Source organism: Opisthocomus hoazin, chromosome 15 (genome assembly GCF_030867145.1).
Source record: "Opisthocomus hoazin isolate bOpiHoa1 chromosome 15, bOpiHoa1.hap1, whole genome shotgun sequence".
Taxonomy (NCBI): Eukaryota; Metazoa; Chordata; class Aves; order Opisthocomiformes; family Opisthocomidae; genus Opisthocomus; species Opisthocomus hoazin.
The window spans coordinates 12,601,452-12,621,238 of record NC_134428.1 but is presented as its reverse complement, the minus strand read 5'-3'; the positions used below and the strand labels follow the sequence as shown (position 1 = coordinate 12,621,238).

Sequence of the window (19,787 nt, the reverse complement as noted above, 5' to 3'; positions counted from 1 at the left end):
CCCGGGTCCCCGGGCCGGCTGCGGCCAGGGGTGCTGCTCCCACTCCGGACTGGGGGTGGCCGGGGGGACACAGGGCGGCCATGGGACGCGGGACGGGGGGGCCCGGAGCCCGTCACCGCCTGCGCTGGGGACCCTCGGGGTGGGACCGCGGCCAGCAGGGCTGGGGACGGCCGGAGTCCCCGCTCCCCGGGCAAGGCTGTCACCCCGGGCCCCGAGGCCTCGAAAGGGGGGTCCCGCCGAGGCGGGGGAGGCCCCGCCCCCTGCCCCGCCGGCGGACTACCCGTCCCGGCATGCCCCGCGGTGGCGGGAGGGGCCGCTTCCGCCCAGCGCCCGCCGCGCGCCGCCGCCGCCGAGGTCGGAGCAGCTGCCGCCGCCGCCCACGCCCAGGCCGGAGCCGCCCGCCCGCCGCGCCCCGGCCCCGCGCCCGCCATGTCGGCCCAGGCCCAGATGCGCGCCCTGCTCGACCAGCTGATGGGCACGGCCCGGGACGGTGAGTAGGGGCCGGCGGGGCCTGCAGGAAACGCCGCGGCCTGGCGGTCGCCTCAGACTCGCGGGGCCCGGCCCGGCCCGGCCCGGCCCGGCCGCTGCCTCCGCTCCCGGACCTGCGGCGCGATCGGCCTCCCCCCGCCCCGGGGGGCGCGCCGCGGCCCGGTCCCGGCCCCGCCGAGCGAGCTGGGCGGGGCGGAGCGGGCCCGGGCCTCGACGCGCCTCGGGGCGGCCTAGCGAGCCCGGTCGGGGTAGGCCTGCCCGGCGGAGGAGCCCGCCTCGCCCCTGGCCCTAGAAAGCGCCCGGCGCGGCCCGGCCCCGGGAGGAGCCCGCCGCAGAGGGGCCGTAGGGCGAGCTCCGGGCGCCGGCCCCGCCGTCGGCGCAGAGGCGTGTAGGTAGGTGCGCCTGCAGGAGCCGGCCGCTGTAGTTGTTGTCCGAGAACAGAAATGTGACAGCCGGTGCGAAATGTGCTCCCGCTGCGGTTTGTATCTCCCTCCTGCGACTCGCTGAGCGCTTAAATTCCCTTTGGCACGTTAGCAGGGCTGTTCAGGTACTTTGCACTTTGTTTCGTAAGTGAATAAGTGCTTTTCTTTCTTTGTGTGTTGAGTTGCTGTTGAAATGCTTCCCATATTTTTATTTCATACAAACTGAACAATTGTGGCCCCTCTATTTTATTTATAAAGGTTCAGTGTATCTTTGCCTGCCTACATCAATCTGCAAGGGAGTTGCAGAAAAGCCTCATGTTCATCGAGCCGTGAGTCACAACCAATTTTTAAAGCTGTTATAACAAAAAAAAAAAGTGTTTGCTTTTTTTTTCACAAGTAACTTTAAAAGTGTAGCTTAGAAAGAAAAAAAAAATAAATAAAAAACCATTTTCAGTAGACACGACATTATTCCTGGATGCTTGCGAACCCTAAACTATATTCATACTTTAGCATTACACATACCTGTGTCGTATACGCAGGTGAGCTTAAAAATTGTCACATACCATTACCACTTTGCCTTTACTTTTATGTATCGTTCCCCTGACTTCCTTACTGCAGGTGTGGGCAAGAAAACTTTTCCTTTAAAACTTTTCAACAGTGGGCATAAAATTCTGCAGCTGAGGTCTTGAAGAATGCAGATGGGTATAGTATATGTTGGAGCTCGCAGTGTGTATTGACTAACTTTGTTTCTTTTTTAATTTTTTATTTTTTTGCTTTTCTGATATTGTCTTGTTTAAGTGGCTCCTGAGTGTAAAATGTCTTCCAAGGGTGGGAAGTGGGTGGGAAGCACGCTTCATGTTCCAGGCCAAGACCTACAAGATTCCTCTTTGCATGGCCTTGGAAAGCACACTGCGTATTTGGTTTTCAAACCAAATGGACCGATGTCTTAATGAACGGATGAGAAAATAGTGATCACCTGTAAAAACTGTCCAGCACAGCCCTGTTTGGTGATTCGGGGCCCTCTGATAGCATGGGTTTCGGTATCTCCTGCCCCTTCCTCACAGTAAAAAAGAGAGCGGGGGGTGGGGTGGGGGGAAATAAAAGGTTTTGGCTGTGAGCCAGACTGTCTGTCTCACTTTTTTCTCTTCTGGCTGTGCTGTCTCTTTATATGGATGACAGGCCTTGGACGTTACTTGGCTCGCCAACACTGTGTTTAACATGGTGTACTGGATGAATAAATGCTAAAATAGTGTTTGTTGCCAATTATAAATGTACCAGAATATCCTGTTACCCTCTAGGTGGTTTTTTTTTTGTCTTTCCCAAGTAATTTTGGGGAGCAGGAACACCAAGTATTTTAATCTGCGTATTGAGGCGAAATGATCATACCGACGTCTTTGTTCTCTTATCGGTATTCTAATGTCTCCTTATTTAAAACCACAAATGAATTTCAGGAGATGAAACCAGACAAAGGGTGAAGTTTACAGACGATCGTGTTTGCAAGAGCCACCTTCTGGACTGCTGTCCTCATGATATCCTGGCCGGAACAGTAAGTATATTCTCTGTAATAAGGAATTCTGGTGAGGCAGACGTTGGTACAACCCTTCAGGGCTCGTCTGTGCATCATGGGTAGCTTCCAGGAGAGATCTAGAGAGGCTTTCTGTACTGGAGGAGCAGTCACAATTCTAATTTCAGTTTCTGTGACCTGTGTGTGGAACCGCTGAAGTCAGCAGCTCTTGGAATTTGCTTGAAATGTTTTTCCTCTCGCAATCTGACATGAAGTTGCAAGATTATTTCTCTTCTAGCAGTTTGAGATAGTTAGGGCCTGCAGCTTGTCCTGTGGAGGTCACAAGGCCGTAGCTAGCCTGCTGTCCTGGGTGCTCTAGTTCACTGTTGCACCTTCAGGTTAGCAAGTATTTTCTTACCAGCTGCAATAATCCTTAATCTTTGGAGCTTTTGACTCTGCTCTCTCCAACCACGTGGTGTTCCCCTGATGGAATAGCAGCTTTTTCAGGTTGGCGTGCTAATGACAGGTTACAGCTCAGGCCGACTTTGTCTTTAGAGTCAGCTGGTCTGAGCGGTGTGTCACTCTGCCTGACTGGTTTGAAACAGTTGAGTTGGCTCCTTCGCCGCAGCCCTCTGGGGACAGCTGGCCGGTTTTCAAAGGTTTGGCTCTCATGCTTCCTCTGAGAGCAAAAGGTGACGTGGGCTTTTAACAGCGAGGTCTTGTGAAGTAAGTACTCAATTTAGGCACCCAGATGAAAGATGCAGTCCAGCTTTCAAAAGAAAACAGAATGTGTCTTTTGTAATTGTTGCTGTATCACAGAATTGCAGGATGGAGATGAATATGGATGTTTGAAATCCATCTTTACCCTCACTGACACTAAGTACTGTGGCAATCCACTTAACCAGATTTTTTAAAGATGCCATCATAATGTGTAGCCCTTCCTGCTGTTATTTCAGGAGCTGGGTTTGGCACTGGGTTGCCAGCAAAGCGGAGGGCTGGTACCCCTTCCCCTGTTTGTGTGGCTGTGATAGCAAGACTGTGGCAGCACTAGTAGGAGGAGCTTCAGCAAAAGCTGCCTCAGCTCTGAGCACTCAAACTTCAGCTTCCTAATGGCTGCTATTGCAGAAGAAGATTGGAAGAGTTGATTACCAATGTCTGTATGTCTCTCTATTTTTTTTTTTATTAATTTGAAGCTCAGGTGCATTTTTTCAGTGATCGCTCCATCAGCCTCCATGTCTCCTCACTTCCATTTCAGAATTTTAAAGCTGCTTAAATCGCCTTCCGCCCACCTCCATCTTTCATGCAGGTCACTGTAGTTAGGGTGTATTTTTTGACACGAGATTCTAGAACAGTTTTGTGGGGCCCAAACGGTGCCTGGAAGATGCAGGCTGCCTTCTACCTCTCTGGCATATTTCCAGGAAGAAGGTAGACAGTGGGTTGAAGGCGTTGAATTAAGTGATGAGCGTGACTCTTGGAGCTAGTGCCAAAGCACAGAGGAAGTCTCAGGTGTTCGGGTGCGTTGTGAGTCTCCTGGGGCAGAGAAGCACACGGAGAAGTCTGTTAATCGTGCTTCTGTTGTTACCTGTCTGCAGTGAGTCGTTTCTTAACTCTTGCTGTGGAATCTGTGCTTAGAAATCTGACACGGGAGCAGGAAGGAAGACTGCTTCTGCGCGAGTTATCTTGTTTACCAATCCAGCCACCTCGTGGCGGCCTATAAGTGGCTGTGGAGCTCTCTACACCTCTGTCAGCACGTTCCTGGGGGCAAGAAAAAGTTTTGGTGCCACAGATTTGTGTTGAAAGAACATGTGATGTCTGGAACGGGAACAGCGTTTTAGCTGTCAACGCTACCAACACAGAATGAAACTTAACTGGAATTTGCAGGCTTTCCTCGTGATCTCGGTCAGGTTCGCTGGCATCTTACGGTGCTCCTGTAAGGGAAGAGCTGTGAGGGTGAATCGGCCTCAGCTGAATGGGGCAGCATCCATCTCTGGATGTGTGTTATTGCAGAAATCGGGACCTTGGATCTTTCTGGAAACTTCCAGCAGATCCTCCAAGCCTTCTGGTGCTGGTTATGTTGCATCCTCCCCCGAAGGCATTGCTACTGCTGCGTATTTCACATGTGCAGATATTCCTTAGTGGGAGGCTGACGAGCAGGAAGCTGGATCCCTTGGGTAGCTGTGCTCAGTGAAGTGTGATGGAGTTCCGTTTGCTGACCATCAGGTGCAGAGTAAGAGAAGGACTCCAGACTGTAAGTAAGGCTCTGGAATATTCCTGAGAACTGCAGAAGGCATGTTGATGTTTGCTTTGTTTAGATGTGCCAAAGTTCCCCGTCATAAGAGCCTTTGGTCCCAGATACGTGTCTAAACTTATCACTAAATAAGCTACAATGGTTCTCTTTTTTGTCTCCACGGGAAGGGAGGAAAATTGTGGGAGAATACAAGTTAGTTTAAGATGCCCATGTGCTGTTATCGGGGGACTTGCCACCAGATCGTTAGTGGCCTGTGCCGAGTTAGCTCTGCAGCTGACGGTAAGCGTATTTCTGTCAGTGGAAGTACGGCACAGCATTCAGACATGGCATCAGCTGGTAATCCTTCTGAGTTTTAGCTCCCGTAGTAAATGGATAGAGGAGTCTGAAAGCTGCCCAAGTAGAACATAGCTTAGAAATTATGTTCAGGGCATTTACTGTGTCCCCCACTGGGAGTTAGGAGTGAGCCGAAATCTGTAGGTTGCAGAATTGTTTTGGGGGGGTCTGCCCTTTCCTTTTTCACTGGGCGAAGCTCTGCAGCTCTGATGACTATTAAAGAGCATTCCTCGTGGAAATAGGCTTTCTGGTGAGTTAGCAGTTTAGTGGATATCATAAGAGATACCTCAGAATGTGGATTGCTCAGCAAATGTGAGCGGGACTAATGATCAGTGGCATCTAAATGTATTAAATCTTTGTGTGTATGGGGGGTTAAATCTTTACTTAGGCTCTGCTGGTTACCTGTCTCAAATACCTGTATTATAAACCAGCCACGGGTGTTGACTGGAGCAAGTCACGATCGCTGCTGGAAAGGGTGAGTATGTGATGACAGGCCTCCCTGAGACGAGAGGATTCTTTGAGACAGAAGGGCTAGTGAGCTGACCTTAAGTGAGCAATACCTGTGAAAATCTCCTTGCACCTAGATCATCTCCAAGGACGTGGAGGAAGACTTGAGGTTTGTATGCTGATGAGACCTGAACGTTCTCCCCCAGAGGAAGCGGTTGAGTGAGTCATTGCCTTTTAACAAACGGAGAGGGGAATACGGAGCACGCCGTAGGCTCTGCTGACGTTTTGGGGTGGAGCCCCTTCTCTAAAGTGCAGCTAGTGGCTCAGCTTGCCAGAAGAGTTCAGATAAGGATTCTAATGATCTGTGACTATCACAGCTAATATTGCTGTTTTCTCCTTATATTGGAAAGGGGTCTCAGGAGAATGACCATAAGAATAAAAGATTCAAGTCACATTGTGGAACGTTATTTTTGTGGTAAAATAATAGTAGCTTGCTGGCATTCTTTGAAGAGGCTTGCCTGAAGATGAACATGATTAAGCTCTGAAAGTACTGGAACCTTTTTTTTGTAGGCATTAAATTTCTACTGTTAGAGAGCTCAGCAGGACTATTCCTGGATGCAGTGTCTGTTTCTGTAGCCTGCTGCCTCCGGCCTCCTGGTAAATCTGAGCAAAATGAGAAAGAGTGGATAGTGGCAAGTCATCTGGAATAGTTTTCTTTGTTTAAAAAAGCTAATAACGTGGGTGATTGCATTACCTGGTGGAGCTTGCTTTAGTTGCTTTGCTTCGTTCTAAACACTTCTATTGCTGCTGTCCGAGTGCTTCACATAGGTGTCCCTGGCACCCTCAGCTCAGTTAGTGATGTTCCGCAGGGATTCTGTGTTGATCCCAGTTTAGCTGTATTTAGCTTTTTCTGCAATTCAGTGAGGTGGCACCTGTGGTGCTGTGTTCAGGTTTGGGCTTCTTGGGATTGGTGGTGATGGGGAGAGAAGATGGCTGGCTGGGGTGGTTGTGATGACATGTACCCTGCTGTTGGTGCTGTGGCTTGCACTTCGGCCTTTTATTATTTTGGCTTTCAAAATATTGTATTTTTTTTTTTACTTTAAGAATAAGAGAAATATTCTCTGTTACATATTGATAATGTCGAAATGCAATTTCCATGTTTTGAGAGCATAATTAACTTCGTTTCATGTGGCTGTTAACTACTAGGTTAGGGAAGAATAACAAATTTAAATAGCAGCGACTGCAATGGGCGTGAAGGGCAGCGTGCAAGTCGGGGCTTTCTGCGAGAGGAGGTGCCCAATAATTCTCTCATTAATTGAGCTTAGGCGTAGGAATTAGCTTTGTTGGGCAGGTTTTAAAATCCCAGGCGACAGCTGAATGTGGGAAGGGGCTCGCTGGAGAATAACAAGTCTGCTGTTGCTGAGCATGGGGTTGTGGTTTCGTACTGGCCATACCATTTATTCCCTTAAGTCCATTTGTGCTTGATAGGAAGCGTTCTGTCTGTGCTTTATGATGTGGTATCGCTCAGTAGGTTACTAGGGCTTGTCGTGACACAGATGTCCTTTTCCAGGTGGGCTTTGAACAGGGTATAAAGCTGTGTGTTTTGCTGTGCTGTAGCTCCGTAGTAGGAGGCGTTTGGAGTTGGTGCCCATTGAAGGAGTTGCTGCTGCGGTGTGCTGTGCCTTGCCAGCTCCCGCCCAGTGATTTCTAAGACTGTGCTGTGACCTAGAGCAGGAGTAGGACTGAACTTAAAACATTTGCGGTGTTCTAACGTTGTTCCAGGAACACCTAGAAAAGAGGTTCTAGCAAGCATGTGGTTCTTCTGGCTAGTTGTGTTACTGACAGGTTAAGAGGAAGCTCTGCTTCCAAAAGAGGCTGCATTTTGATATGGTACAGTTGGCAAGAGTTAAGTATCTGCTGCTCGTTGCCGCAATTGAGGGTTCTTACACTGATTTTCCTTTTTCAACAGCGAATGGACCTGGGAGAGTGTACGAAGATCCATGACTTGGCACTGCGAGCAGATTATGAGATTGCAAGTAAAGAGCGAGATCTGTTTTTTGAGCTGGATGTGAGTACAGAGAAATTTTAGTTACTTTTGTGAAAACTGCTTCTTGAAGTTATTTGACTGAACAGTAGAACTCAGCGAGCATTTCAGCTAGCCATGTTATGTGACGTGTTATCTGACAAGAATGTACAACCCCTTCTCGAGTGCTGGCTTGATTGCTGACTTGAAATTGTAAAAGCAGTTATGGCCCTTGCAACCCCATTAGTCCAGCTAGCTGGGAGGCTCCTCTGGCATTCCTTGCATCCCACACCTGCTGCTCTGTGCCAAGTCGCAGTAGCCTGGTGGCCTGTCCCAGAGGGAGATTTGACATCAAAAGCCTTCTGCTCTGTGGTTTCACTTTTTGCTAGATTTAGCTTTCTATGATGGAACAAATCAAGTGGAAGAACAATTCTGTCTTCCCTCTTCGTGTTATTCCAGTGCTTTTTGTCTTTGCACCTCTTGCTTATGCGTTGAAGGTTCCAGTGCAAAGCAGTCTTCATGTGAGCATCCTGTTGTGTGTCAGAGTAAAGGAACCGTGTCAGGTTCCAGACAGGTGACAGACTTAAGGGCAGGGATCAAATTTTACCTTTTCTGCAAAGTGTTGTGCATTTTTTTTTCTCAAGGCGCCTGTTCTTGAAGTTGGCTGTGCATTATACAGGGGTTGTACCAACTAGCTGTTGGCTGTCAAAGCTAAATCTGGCACGGAGAGCACCTTTATTCACAAGTCTTTGTCTGAACATGCAGGCGATGGATCACCTGGAATCTTTCATCGCAGAGTGCGATAGGAGGACAGAACTGGCCAAGAAGCGCCTGGCTGAGACACAGGAAGAGATCAGTGCTGAAGTATCTGCAAAGGTATTGTCCTCTCATGAAACGCTTGTTCTGCAAGTTTATGGGAGAGCACTGGTGCTCTGTTGTCTCTGACAGCATTGATACTGTGAAGTTAGGCTCCACAAAGGCTTTGTGCGTTGCAGCCATCCTCCTCAAATGGTGTTCTGGCTGGTCTTGTGACAAACTTACTGGTTCAGAGGGCCGTAGTAGCATCAAACACGAACTCTGAAGTACGTTGCTTTAGCATGGCAGTAAAACACATTGGTTCCCCCCACACTATTCAATGTTAGTGTAATAGCTTAGAATAGTAAATCCATCCCATGATTGTTGTCTTTTCACTTAGTAAATGCTCATGGAGTTTCCTCTTTGGGAACTTGCTTCATCAGGACAATACAAAGCATTTCTGAAGCAGGCTCTGTGCTGTCCTGCAAGCCAGAAATGTGCCACTGTTTGTGGCAGAACTGCTGATGTCCTGATCACGTCCGGTTTCTCTCTTTGCAATGGGTCTGTGACTGCATTGCCTGTTCTTGGCCCACCAGTCCCTTTTTGCTGGGACTCCTCTGACTTTTGGAGATTTGTGGTCATCTTCCAACAACTGCTTTTATTAAACAATATTTTTTAGAGAACAAAAGTCATCCTGCAAGTTTTAGCAAGGTTTTCGTCTTACTGAAAACACACTGTTCTCTTTAGGCAGAGAAAGTCCATGAGCTGAATGAAGACATTGGAAAACTCCTAGCTAAAGCTGAACAGCTGGGAGCTGAAGGAAATGTTGATGAGTCTCAAAAGATCCTGATGGAAGTGGAGAAAGTCCGAGCAAAAAAGAAAGAGGCAGAGGTATGGCCTTGGTTCTCCTATGAGTTGTAATAGCAGACTGGGCCAGGCTGGGGGTGTGACAAACAGCTGGGCGGTTCCTACCTCTCCTGTGTTGCCTGCACCTCCTTTTTCAGTTTCAGCAATGTGCCAGCAAGCAGTTGGCAGTGTGGTGTGATAGATGAAGAAAAGCTTTTTAGAAACTTTTATGTAGTGATGAGAGCTGATGGGGGAGGGGAAGATTTGTTCTCTGAAGTATTTGGTCACTGGCAGGGATGGAGTGTCAGGTTAGTTGTGCTCGCAAAGCGTTTTGTGTGGCACCTCCTCTATACTGAGGGTGCTTTTTTGATCCTTGAAAGTGTCAGGGCAGTTCTTTGCAGGGGTTGTGACTAAGGGTTCTCTCACATTTGCCTGTGTTTTTACCTCCCTTTAGGAAGAATACCGAAATTCAATGCCTGCATCCAGTTTCCAGCAGCAGAAGCTGCGTGTGTGTGAAGTCTGTTCAGCATATCTGGGTCTCCATGACAATGACCGGCGTCTTGCTGACCACTTTGGAGGCAAATTACACTTGGGTTTCATTCAGATTCGTGAGAAACTGGATCAGCTGAGGGTAATCCTCTGTTTTAAACCTTTGCCTTGTAGTTCTGAAGACATGCAATGCTTTTATTAAAGTCATGCAGGATTCTTTGCAGAGTGCTTGTAGAAGCCCAGAAATTTCTGATTGCCGAATCCCTGCAACTTCAAATGGAGGCTGATGTAGCCTAATCTTGGGTTCTGTTCTGTAATTTCTGGGTAAACAAATATGTACCCTCAGAATTAGTCAAGCCAGACCACTGCTGTCGTTTCTTCCTTAGAGCAATGGTACAGTTGCATGTATTTTTCTCATTGGTTTGGCTGATATTTGTCACTGTGGGTTTTTTGACTACTGAAGAGCACTTTGAGACCTTAATGAAGTGGTTGAACTGAAGTTTCACATAGTGCTGTCAGTGAAGACGAGCTTGAAGTAGCTGAAGCGATTAGAAGTTTTCTCGAATGGTTTGTAATGGAATTGCGGTACTGGCCTTGCTTGCGGACAGAGACCTTGAACCTGCTTGAGTAAGAGTTGTGATTCCTGTGCCTTATTCACCAGGCAGTATGTTGAGGTCAGTGCCTCGATTGATCGTTGGCACGAGGCCAGAGCACTGTTTCATTGTGTTGTGTATGCTTGAGGTGAGACAGTCACTTGCCTCAAAGCTTACGGGCTCATCTCTTAGAGCACAAGCACTCAAAGCAGAGAGCGGCATTTCTTGCACTGATGTGTGTTAGTGAAGTTGTGGAGAAAATTAAAACCTTGGTAAAGATCTTGACTAGCACATAAGATGTAGTGAGAGAGCTCTTTATGTTACTACCTGAATAGTCTCCCTGCAGATCTCTCTGACCTGTTACTGTATGGCTGAAATGCAATGTGTACTTTTTTTTTCTAGAAAACTGTGGCAGAAAAGCAAGAGAAGAGAAACCAGGATCGTTTGAGGCGGAGAGAGGAGAGAGAACGAGAGGAGAGAATGGGCAGACGGTAAGTGGAAGCTGATAACTCGTTTGTGAAGTTGATTTTGAAATAGCATGATTTCTTGCATCTGAGCATTGCAGGAAAGCAGTGTCTGCTGCTGGAACAGCTGTTGCAAATGCCCCAGATGCTGTGTGAGCACCTTGGCGCGTTCAGTTAAAGACGAGAACAAATGCACAGACCCCCCACCTTAGAGTGATTGTATGTGTGTTGTTTTAACCTCCATTGTGTAGCTGAAAGATGTGAACTCCTTATGTTGTTTTCAGGTTTATGTTGGCCTAGTCCCTGTCTTTGGGAATCTGGATGAAATGCCCTCGTCCAAGGCATCTGAGTGGGAAAGTTTAGGATAAGTGAGGGCTGGGTCTGCTCAAAAGGCGCTAGTCATGCAAAAATTCTGAGGACAGCCCTCCTCCCTTCTGGACGTGGAGGTGACAGCAGAATGGAGCTGATGTCCATGAGCCAGGTGGCAGGCTGCCTGTCTTGCTCAAAAACTTTTCTGTGACAACAGTGAGGTGCTTTTGGCGCGGCTTTGGAAAACACTTCCTTAGGGATCAGAGGGATCCCAAGTAGTGGCTACGTCCGTGGTTGCGGCCATCTGTGTCACCTTCTGCTCATACAGGTATAATCCCTGAGCAGTGGCAGTGGCTGCAGTGTTGGTATTCTTGGGACAGGCTCTTCTGCCTCTTGCCAGCTGAACTGGAAAATTTATTTGTTCTTTACTTGAACATGCATCTTCTGTGTAAAGAGCTCAAACAGCCTGGTATGGAGAGGGTGGGTGGTTGCAGTGGCCAGGCAGAGAAAGTGGCTGGGTAGGAATGCTGTTCTCATTGTCACAGCATCTCGCCAGTTACCCCACGTGTTTCTCTTGCACTTCTGGTGTCAAAAAAGCCAACCTTGCTGCCTGTGGAAAGTTCTTTTTGACCCTCGGTGTCAACTGCAGTGTCTGTTTCAGCCATCCATGTCTGAGGTGTGTGAGATATGTAACTGCAGCATGCTCTAAGATGGTGCTGGCTTCTGGGTGTACATTTCTGGAAACACTAGCAAAGAAATACCAGAATCAGAGCAGCTTGGTTTTCTGTGGTCTGTGGCTTGGTGATTTTGGTGTGTTGTGAAGATGTAAGCCCCAAAATTGTTACGCATTCTGCAGGATCTGGATCTCTTAGTTGATCTGCATCTCCCCAGAATGCTGGCTTTCTTCCCGCTGTGGCATGTCTGTGGTTTTGGTTTTGTATTTTGTTGTTTTTTTTTTTTTTTTTTTTCAAACCAAGCCCTCAGTTACCGAGAGTTAAGGAGCCTCTTGTGTTCACAGGTAGTCCATATATGGATGCATCTGGTGAGGCGATTTGAAGACTGCTTTTGAATGTTTATTTAATGTTTTAGATGTGAAGGGTTTAAGGACTGCACTGAGTTAGCCTGAAGTCTGAGTTCTTGCTGGTTCCATGTGTGGCACTACTTGGAGACTGTGGCCAGCCTTTGCTCTCACTCGGTGTGGAGGTGTCTGTATGCTTCTCCGTTCAGATATCAAAGCAGAACTTGTTATGAAGGAGCCAGGAGTGCCATACAGAGGAGGTCAAATTATTTGCCTCTGCAAAATGAGAACTTGACCCAAAGAAGGAAAATAGTTTTACCAGTGGACGCTCAGTGTCAGAACTGAGACTAGAGCCCAGATTTCTCGGCACGTTACCCACTGGGAGCTGTGCAACACTGTGCTTACAGGGGCATTTTTCCATCAAAAACCAGTCAGTGACTTCTACTGCCTTTCAGACTGCCTCTCTTAACCAGAGCTTGATACTTGAAGCAACCACAGAAAACGTGTTTCCTTCATAACTCTTCTTACGATATCTTCATATGCAGCATCTTCATGATGTTACTCAGTAAGAGAAAGAGTACCGCTTGATTTTGACAAGTCTTTGGTGGCTTACAGGCACCGTGACGTACAATGGAAACCTGTAGATTCACTTGTGAATCTCTGCCTCTCACAGACTTTATTGATTTGTCAACTAAGCTGTGATTTCCACATCGGAATGAGTGAACTGGGCTGTCACCCCTAGTGGTAAATAAACACAAGTCCTTTGTTTGGTGTTGCTGATGACTGTGGGCTACCCAGTAATCTCTTAAGACTGAAATTCTGTGGAGAGGTTGCATGCTCGGCAGTGCAGACCTCGGTATTTGCTTCCAGAGTACATCAGCAAACAAGTCTAGGTGGAGTTGCCAAATGGATTTCCTTTGTAGTAAATTGGACAAAACACAGGTTATGAAACTTGGCACATAGCCTCTGTGATGCAGGGACAAAAAAGAGGAGGGGAAAAATAAAACAACCCATGCTCAGCCTCTCACTCCTCTGGACATCGGTCTGCTGCTGCTACCTGGTGTGTGCTGATTCAGGCTAGTAAGGAAGGTGCTGTTTCGTTGGATGCTTCCTGAATTCTGAAGTCTGGTGCTAGGGCGTGATTATCGGGAGTTTATTGTGCAAACTCCTGCTTAGATCGTACGCATAGAAAGGCAGCCAGGTTTTTCAGAGGATGGGGAATGGCTTTGTGTGGATGTGTGCACTGGTGGTTCAGAATAAAGTGATCAAGAGGAAAAGAACATTAAGAACTTGGAGTAATTACAACCACCAAAAAAAAATTCAGTTGCCTGCCAGGCATCTGCAGGAGGTCCTGCTGCACTGTCAGGTTCTGTTACATGAAAAAGGAGGCGTGTGGTGATTGTCTTGCTCTCCTGGTTTATCAGCTTTTCCTTCATCTGGTCATCTTGTGTGTTGCCTCAGCCCATGGTTCATTTGCCTGACTCCAGGTTCAGCTCCACCTTGTTTACAGTCCTTCTACCTGAATTCCTTTCTAAATTTTTTTTTTACCATGAATGAACAATCTCATTTCATTGTGAGGGAATGTCAGTGCACATTGATTCTCTTAATCTTGTCTTATCCAGGTATGATTTTAAATGATATGATTAAAATAGATGCTTCTCTGTTGCTTTTGAAGATTTTGTCTGTGTAGCTTCCAGCCGCATCTCCTGTTGCAGTGTCAGAACAGCTGTGTGGCTGTGTAAGTGGAACATCCGCTGCGAGTCTGTGTGCAGTGGGGAGACGGGAGCAGTTACGAGAGTGAGTCTCTAAGTCACTAAACAGGGAGAGAGTCCGCTTCTCAGTTAAAGCAAAAAGAGGCTGTTCAGACAGCGTGTGATGTTTCGCTGTAAGCCGGCTTGGAAATGTGGCCACAGACAAGGAGGGACGGCATAACTTTCACGTGGAGTGGTATTGTAAGTGGTGCTGAGTAATAGTGCTTCAGGAGTTGGAGGAGTTGTGACATTGCTATTTACAGACTGTCAAAAGCTAATGCTTACAGCGCTAAGGTGAGTGCCGCACATGGGCTCTGAAGCCATGGAAATGTGAGGAAGAACAGTGAGGGTTGGATGATGCTTCTCAAGTGCCTTTCTAAGTCTGGGATGAAGGATTTTCAGTGTATCTTTCAGTAATAGTTCTTCCCTTGTGTCTGTGTCCCCACTTTTTTCCTAGCTAATCTTTCACAAACAGGAAGAAAAAAAATCATTGATGCAAATTTCCTTCTGATGCTTGTTAAATAAATACAAGTGAGAAAATGCTGTTTTCTCTTTGTTAAAACCTTTTTAATGTGCGACTATCTCAAAGGAATCAAAACCAGAAAAACTGTCAAGTGTCTTTCTGACTGGAGGAGAGTGGCATTTTTTCTTGAAACTACTGGAGTTGACCTAGGTGATGTTAGACTGCAGAGGGTAAAGAGTATATAACAAGTATGGACAGCAAATTTAAAGTCAGAAAGGTTCTTTGTGGTGCTTTGTTAAGAGACTGAATTGATTTGTGGAACTCTGTTGAGACAGGAGGCTCTGTGTGTAGAAACTAGTGTTTCTGTGAAGTTCTTCAGTTTTTGACAAATTCTCCCTGGCCCCCAAAGTGAAGCTAATGAAATGTTTTAATGGCAAGCTTATTTTTTTAACTGGCGTATTACTCGGGGTATGGTTGTGTCCCTGTGAAGAGCTGCCAGAGTCTTATTGAAAACCCACGGACTGCGTCGTACCTTCCCTCACTTAACTCTCCTCTTCTTTCTAGGTCTGGATCAAGAAACAGAGACCGTCGAAGGTGAGTGCGCAGTTCTCCCAGAGTTCTCCCAAATGCCTGTTTATGGTTTTTGTCTAGCTACTGAGGTTTTTCCAGGGTCTGGCCAATGGAGTTCACTCGGTGGCCCAGCCTCTGTTTTGCTCCCTGAAAGAAGTGGGAGCTACTGCTTGGGCAGCTCAGCCGTGCTGTGCAACTTCATGTCACCCGTGGGGCTGGAAAGCAAATGCTGGCTGGCCCAGTCAGGACAGAGGGCGCTGTGTGGGGCGAGTCTAAGAGTGTACTTGATACCTCTTTCAATAAATGTTTAATACACGTCTATAGCTTTAATGTCTGAAATACATCTGTTAGCTATATTATACCTCAGATGTAAAAATACAGAGATTCACAAAGCCCCCATACTTCTGGAAAGAGCTTGCCTTAATGGTATGACAGTACTCTCTGTGGTCATATACCTGGAGATCTCCCTCTCTACTGCTTTCCATACACACTGGCATCCTTCGTTTTGTTTTTAGAGCAGATTGAAACAAATCTGCCTATGAAGTGCAATACTTCCACAAGGGAGACTCTCTTCTGGCAGGCGGCCATGCGAGTGATGGTAATTTCACATGCCACTTGCTTTGGCCTCTCTTCTACTTACACAGGCCTCACGTTAAGTGAAGCACAGTTGGTAAGCTCTGCTCTAGGCATCGGCAGATGCTTACGTTAATGGTGGGAGCTTTTCATGTAAGCTTCCCAGCAACTCAGATTTACCCGTTGGCATTTTGTTGGCAGCATGAGGCCTGGGAGGGAGATGCCTACCCCATGGTGATCTGCCTTCTGTCTTGGCAGGGGTGCGGCTCGGGGGTGAGTGCTGATGCTCTGGATATTTATTACTTGGGAGTGTCTGAGAGATGGGCTCAGCTGCACAGACCTGATGCACTGGCCTGTCTCCTGAGTCAATCTCTGTCCTCTTCAGATCACGGTCTCGGGATAGGAGGCGAAGACGCTCGAGATCAGCTTCCCGTGAACGGCGGAAGTCTCGCTCCCGGTCCCGAGACCGACACAGACGTCACCGGAGCCGTTCCCGCAGCCACAGCAGAGGTCACCGACGGGGGTCCAGAGACAGGAGTTCAAAACACAAGTATGTAGTCCTGACACGAGTGCTCCTGGCAAGGGGAGTCTTTGGCATCACAGTGAGCCTACCTGGGCCCTTAGAGCGAGCAGGAGTAGGACTGGTTTCTCAAGTTAGTAGCTGCAGTGTCCTGTACCAGCTCCTGGGCCCAAAGCAGGATTTCCCAGTGGCCATTTGTAGATGGCCTCGCATGAGAGCGGTAGGGCAGTAACTGTACAATGAGATCCCAGCTTGGGAGGAGAGTCTAGGAGATAGAACTGGTTCCCTGATGTGCAGGGCTGAGTTTCGAGAAGGTGCTGCTTTTTTCGTGTAAGCAGCAGCACAAAGGCCCGCTTGAGCTAACTGAGCCTCCTCAGGCCTGTAAAAGCCAAGTAACTGAGGCAGTTTTGATGCTATATTTTTGTGGTTACCTTCTGCTTCCCAGCTTCTTTCTCTCACTGCTGGCACGGGGAAGGAAGTGTATGATTTGGGACCTGGGGGAAGCCTTGTGTTAGGGTGAGAAGGCGGCTGGTCAAGAGAGAGACCTTTTTTTTGCAATCTGCACTAGAGGCAGGGGAAAAGGCAGCCAGGAGGAGGAGTGTACCATTGTCCTGTCGCTAAGGAGAAACGCTACAGTCAGAAGAAGGACTTTCAGTCTCTTCTGAAACTCAGCAAAACACCTACTGTGTTTTGAGGAAGGATGAAGCAAGCATATGTAGGAGTATTAGCAAAATTGAAAGGAGCCATTGTGTTTCCTTGCAGCCCTTCTAAGCCCAGGAGCAAGTCTATCATCAGCTGCTTGTTGAAGTTAGATCTGGCTTTTTTAATGCTCTTAGTTAATAGGGGAGTGCTTTAGCACTGTCTCACCTGATGAGGCACCACTGCCCAAGTACAGTTCTAGAAACAAACCTACTGTTGTGTCTTGTGTCACTTTAGCTAAGTATTGGGGCAAGAACAGGTTTTAAAGGTACCTGATGAAGGGGGGGGAAATAATAGTCTGAAAATATAAGTCTGTTAATAATTGGGGGGGGGGGTGTGTAAATGCTGTTGATTCTCCAGTGGCTGAGATACTAAAGTCCTTTTTTAAATCTGTCTTGAACATGAAAAATAAAGAAAAGAAGTTTGGACAATTAGGAAGTGAGGAAGACCCTGTAATAACTATTACTAAAGAGCAGGTAAGGGAATACTTCGAAAACCTTGAACACATTCAAATGAGCCCATCGAGTTTGTAGGGGGATTGGCTAGTTGACGTACTTTCGCAAATTACTGAGAACAGGGGAGAGACCAGGATCAGTTTAAGAAAATCAAAGCAAGAGAACAAACAGAAAAACCCTGTTCCCTGAAAGAGAGTAGCTTCTGTTTTCACCTCGAGAGTTAATGAAGCCTGCATTCAGGTTCTGCTGGTGTGAGGTCTCGCTTGTATGAAGAAAGGGAGAGCCTGTGGCAGGGTCTGGAGCCCTCAGAACAGGAGGGCTACGGGCAGCAGGTGTTGTTGTGGAACAGGAAAGGACTCGATCCTGTCAGACTCATGTTGTCTTCTGGTTAAATGACACAATTTAATGAAAATGAAATGGCTCGTGTGATACGGAGGGCTGTAAGGTTTTAATGTCTCTATTGTGCTGTAGTTCCAAACCTTACAATCGATATGAGTGAAAGGTGGAACCTCTAAGGTACCTGCCAGGCCCTCCTCTTGTAAGGAAAACTGACGTACCGAGTCCTAGGGTAGAATGTGCTGGCTCTGTGTGGTCTGTGGAAGCCGCTTCCGAACGGGTGTGGGCCGCTAGAGCTCATTCAGGCTCAGCACCTCTTGGAGGCTGCTAGGCGACAGGCTGGCATGAAGCGTCCAGGAAAATGGCCTGTTCAGATTGGCCCTAATATGAAGCCCTTTGCTTAATTCTGTGTGGGCTGATACGGCGCTGCTGAAAATCTGTTGCTGTCATTTGGGCAGGCTGTGAAAAGATTTGCCCACGTTGCAGGCTGCAAATGTATATCTGTATCATCCTGACTTTGAACCCAGGGTGCTGCCAAGGACAATGCTTGTCAGGATGTGAAGCAGAAAGAAGCCCAGGGCTGAGCAAGTGTTTGAGTCCAAAGAGTACAGCTGGTATTTAAAGCCGCTGAGCAGAAAGCTACTAGCTTAGACCATAATGCAAAAACACTCTGGAAGACACAAATGCAGCTGAGTGATAGACGAGGAAGAAATTGCAGGCACTTTAGTATGGCCCAGTAAACTAACAAGGGGCACGGGGAAGACCTGGGAGAGCCCCTGTGGCAACAGCTTGAAAGGGTCGCTCTAAGGAGGGAGTAACAAAGGCTGCGCCGCGCACTCCACGCTGCAGCACCGGCGTTCCTTTACGTAAAGCTGAGAGGGGTACCCGAGCTGCTGTCCTGGGGGGCTCCGCTCCTGACGTCGCAGTACCTAGGCGCATTTCTGTGAGAAACTCGTGTTATGCCACAGCCCTGTTAGGAGAGGTGATGTCGTGTTGTGCGTATTTGAAAGTTCTTTCAGTTGTGAAGCTGATAGCGACGGTTTACTTTGTACTTCAGATCTTCTAGAGATCGATCTTCGAGAGAAAAGTCACGAGACAGAGAGAGAAAAGAGAAGAGCTCTTCTGAGCGGCGGCACGAGAGCACAAATGGCAAATCTCGTTCCAAGAGATCAGAAGAGAGAGAAGCTGGCGAGATCTGAACTCGAACGATCTGTGTTGCACTGTAAATAGTCTGATAAACATTCTACACAAAGCCTAAATTTCCCATTTATATTTACTGAATACGACTCATCTTTTGTAGTTTGGGATTTTTATTGTTTGGCAGATAGCTGTGAGTTTGTAGAGACACAGAGTTACATGCTGTTTAACAGGATTTTTGTTTTAGTAGGAATAAATCGAGCTGGCTGGGTCGCATTCAGTTCGGGCCGGCGGCTGACATGCCGTGTTGTCCTGCCCCAGCGAAGGCGGCAGTCGGGGCAGCGCTGCGCCCGGCGCCCTGAGCTGCTGTGACCTCTGTAACGCTTCAGCCCTTCCCCAACGACCTCCCTGACCTGGCGTGAGCGCACTGGTACCACCGGGTCTCACTTCATTATTTTTTTTTCCCCTTCTGTTTATATATGTTAAAAGAAATTATGAAGTGGTTTTTTTGTTTTCTTCTAGTGCTTAGCCACCTCGTTTTTATGTCTCCAGCATTTGAGAGTTGCCTCACTATTCCAGCTAAGCCAAGACAGATGAAATTTGGCCCTGATCTGCCTCTTCCCAAAGCTGCTCATCTCTGTGAGGGTAACCAGACCAGCTGGAGCGTGTCCCTAAGATGGGCTCGTGGCCGGGTTTCGGAGCAGACACCGGGTGCAAACAGAGCAGAGGAAAACCTGGACTGATTCTTTCCGCGGGGGAGTGTGACTGCGGCTGGTCTGCCTCTTCCCTGGGCGCTCCAGCGTCGGGGCTTCCTCCCTGGGGAGTTCCCTGACTTGCGAAAATCGAAAAAGCGAGCAAAAATTGAACAAGCGAGCGTTGGCCTGCGCTGTTGGCAGGGGCTGGAGCGAGGTCCTGGGGCAGGGCCAGAATGCAGTCGCCGCGTCCCAGCGTGCGGGGGGAGGAATAGGCATATTGTAACGAGATTATTTGTAACGGGGTTTCTTTCAGGCTGGGGGACAAAGGAAAGCCACTGCGCCGTCGCGACCCCTGGGCTCGGCGTTTCGCCAGCCACATGCTGTCGATGGCGGCCAGCTTGCCCCTGCGGGCCGGCGTCCATCACTGCCGTTCTCGGCCGTGTCTCCCGTGCCGGGGGCCGCTGTTTCCCCCCCGAGGCTCCGGTACAGCCGGTTTCCCCTCGGTGTCGGTCCCTAGTGCATGCCCCCCCTCCCCCCCCCGTCCGTTTTCACCGCGGTTTCGCGTTATTGTTTTTGTAACCTCCGTGTCGGTGAGGGGGGAGCGGGGC

At 48.3% G+C, this 19,787-nt stretch overlaps 1 protein-coding gene across 5 annotated transcripts; it reads left to right on the top strand.

The window, feature by feature from the left end:
* The first annotated feature begins 378 nt into the window (after positions 1–378).
* LUC7L (LUC7 like) lies at positions 379–18,628 on the top strand. 5 transcript variants are annotated; one of them, XM_075436026.1, is made up of 11 exons: positions 379–490; positions 1,170–1,240; positions 2,363–2,457; positions 7,413–7,511; positions 8,232–8,342; positions 9,009–9,152; positions 9,562–9,738; positions 10,592–10,680; positions 14,759–14,788; positions 15,723–15,887; positions 18,405–18,628. In XM_075436026.1, the coding sequence occupies exons 4-11, from the start codon at positions 7,416–7,418 to the stop codon at positions 18,544–18,546; spliced, it is 954 nt and encodes a 317-aa protein (XP_075292141.1). In that variant the 5' UTR covers positions 379–490; positions 1,170–1,240; positions 2,363–2,457; positions 7,413–7,415; the 3' UTR covers positions 18,547–18,628. The 5 variants fall into 5 exon arrangements, with proteins under 5 accessions (XP_075292141.1, XP_075292138.1, XP_075292137.1 ...); XM_075436023.1 differs by lacking the exon at positions 1,170–1,240 and adding an exon at positions 16,971–17,032 and having other exon boundaries at positions 18,405–18,492; XM_075436022.1 differs by lacking the exon at positions 1,170–1,240.
* The last annotated feature ends 1,159 nt before the right edge of the window (positions 18,629–19,787 follow it).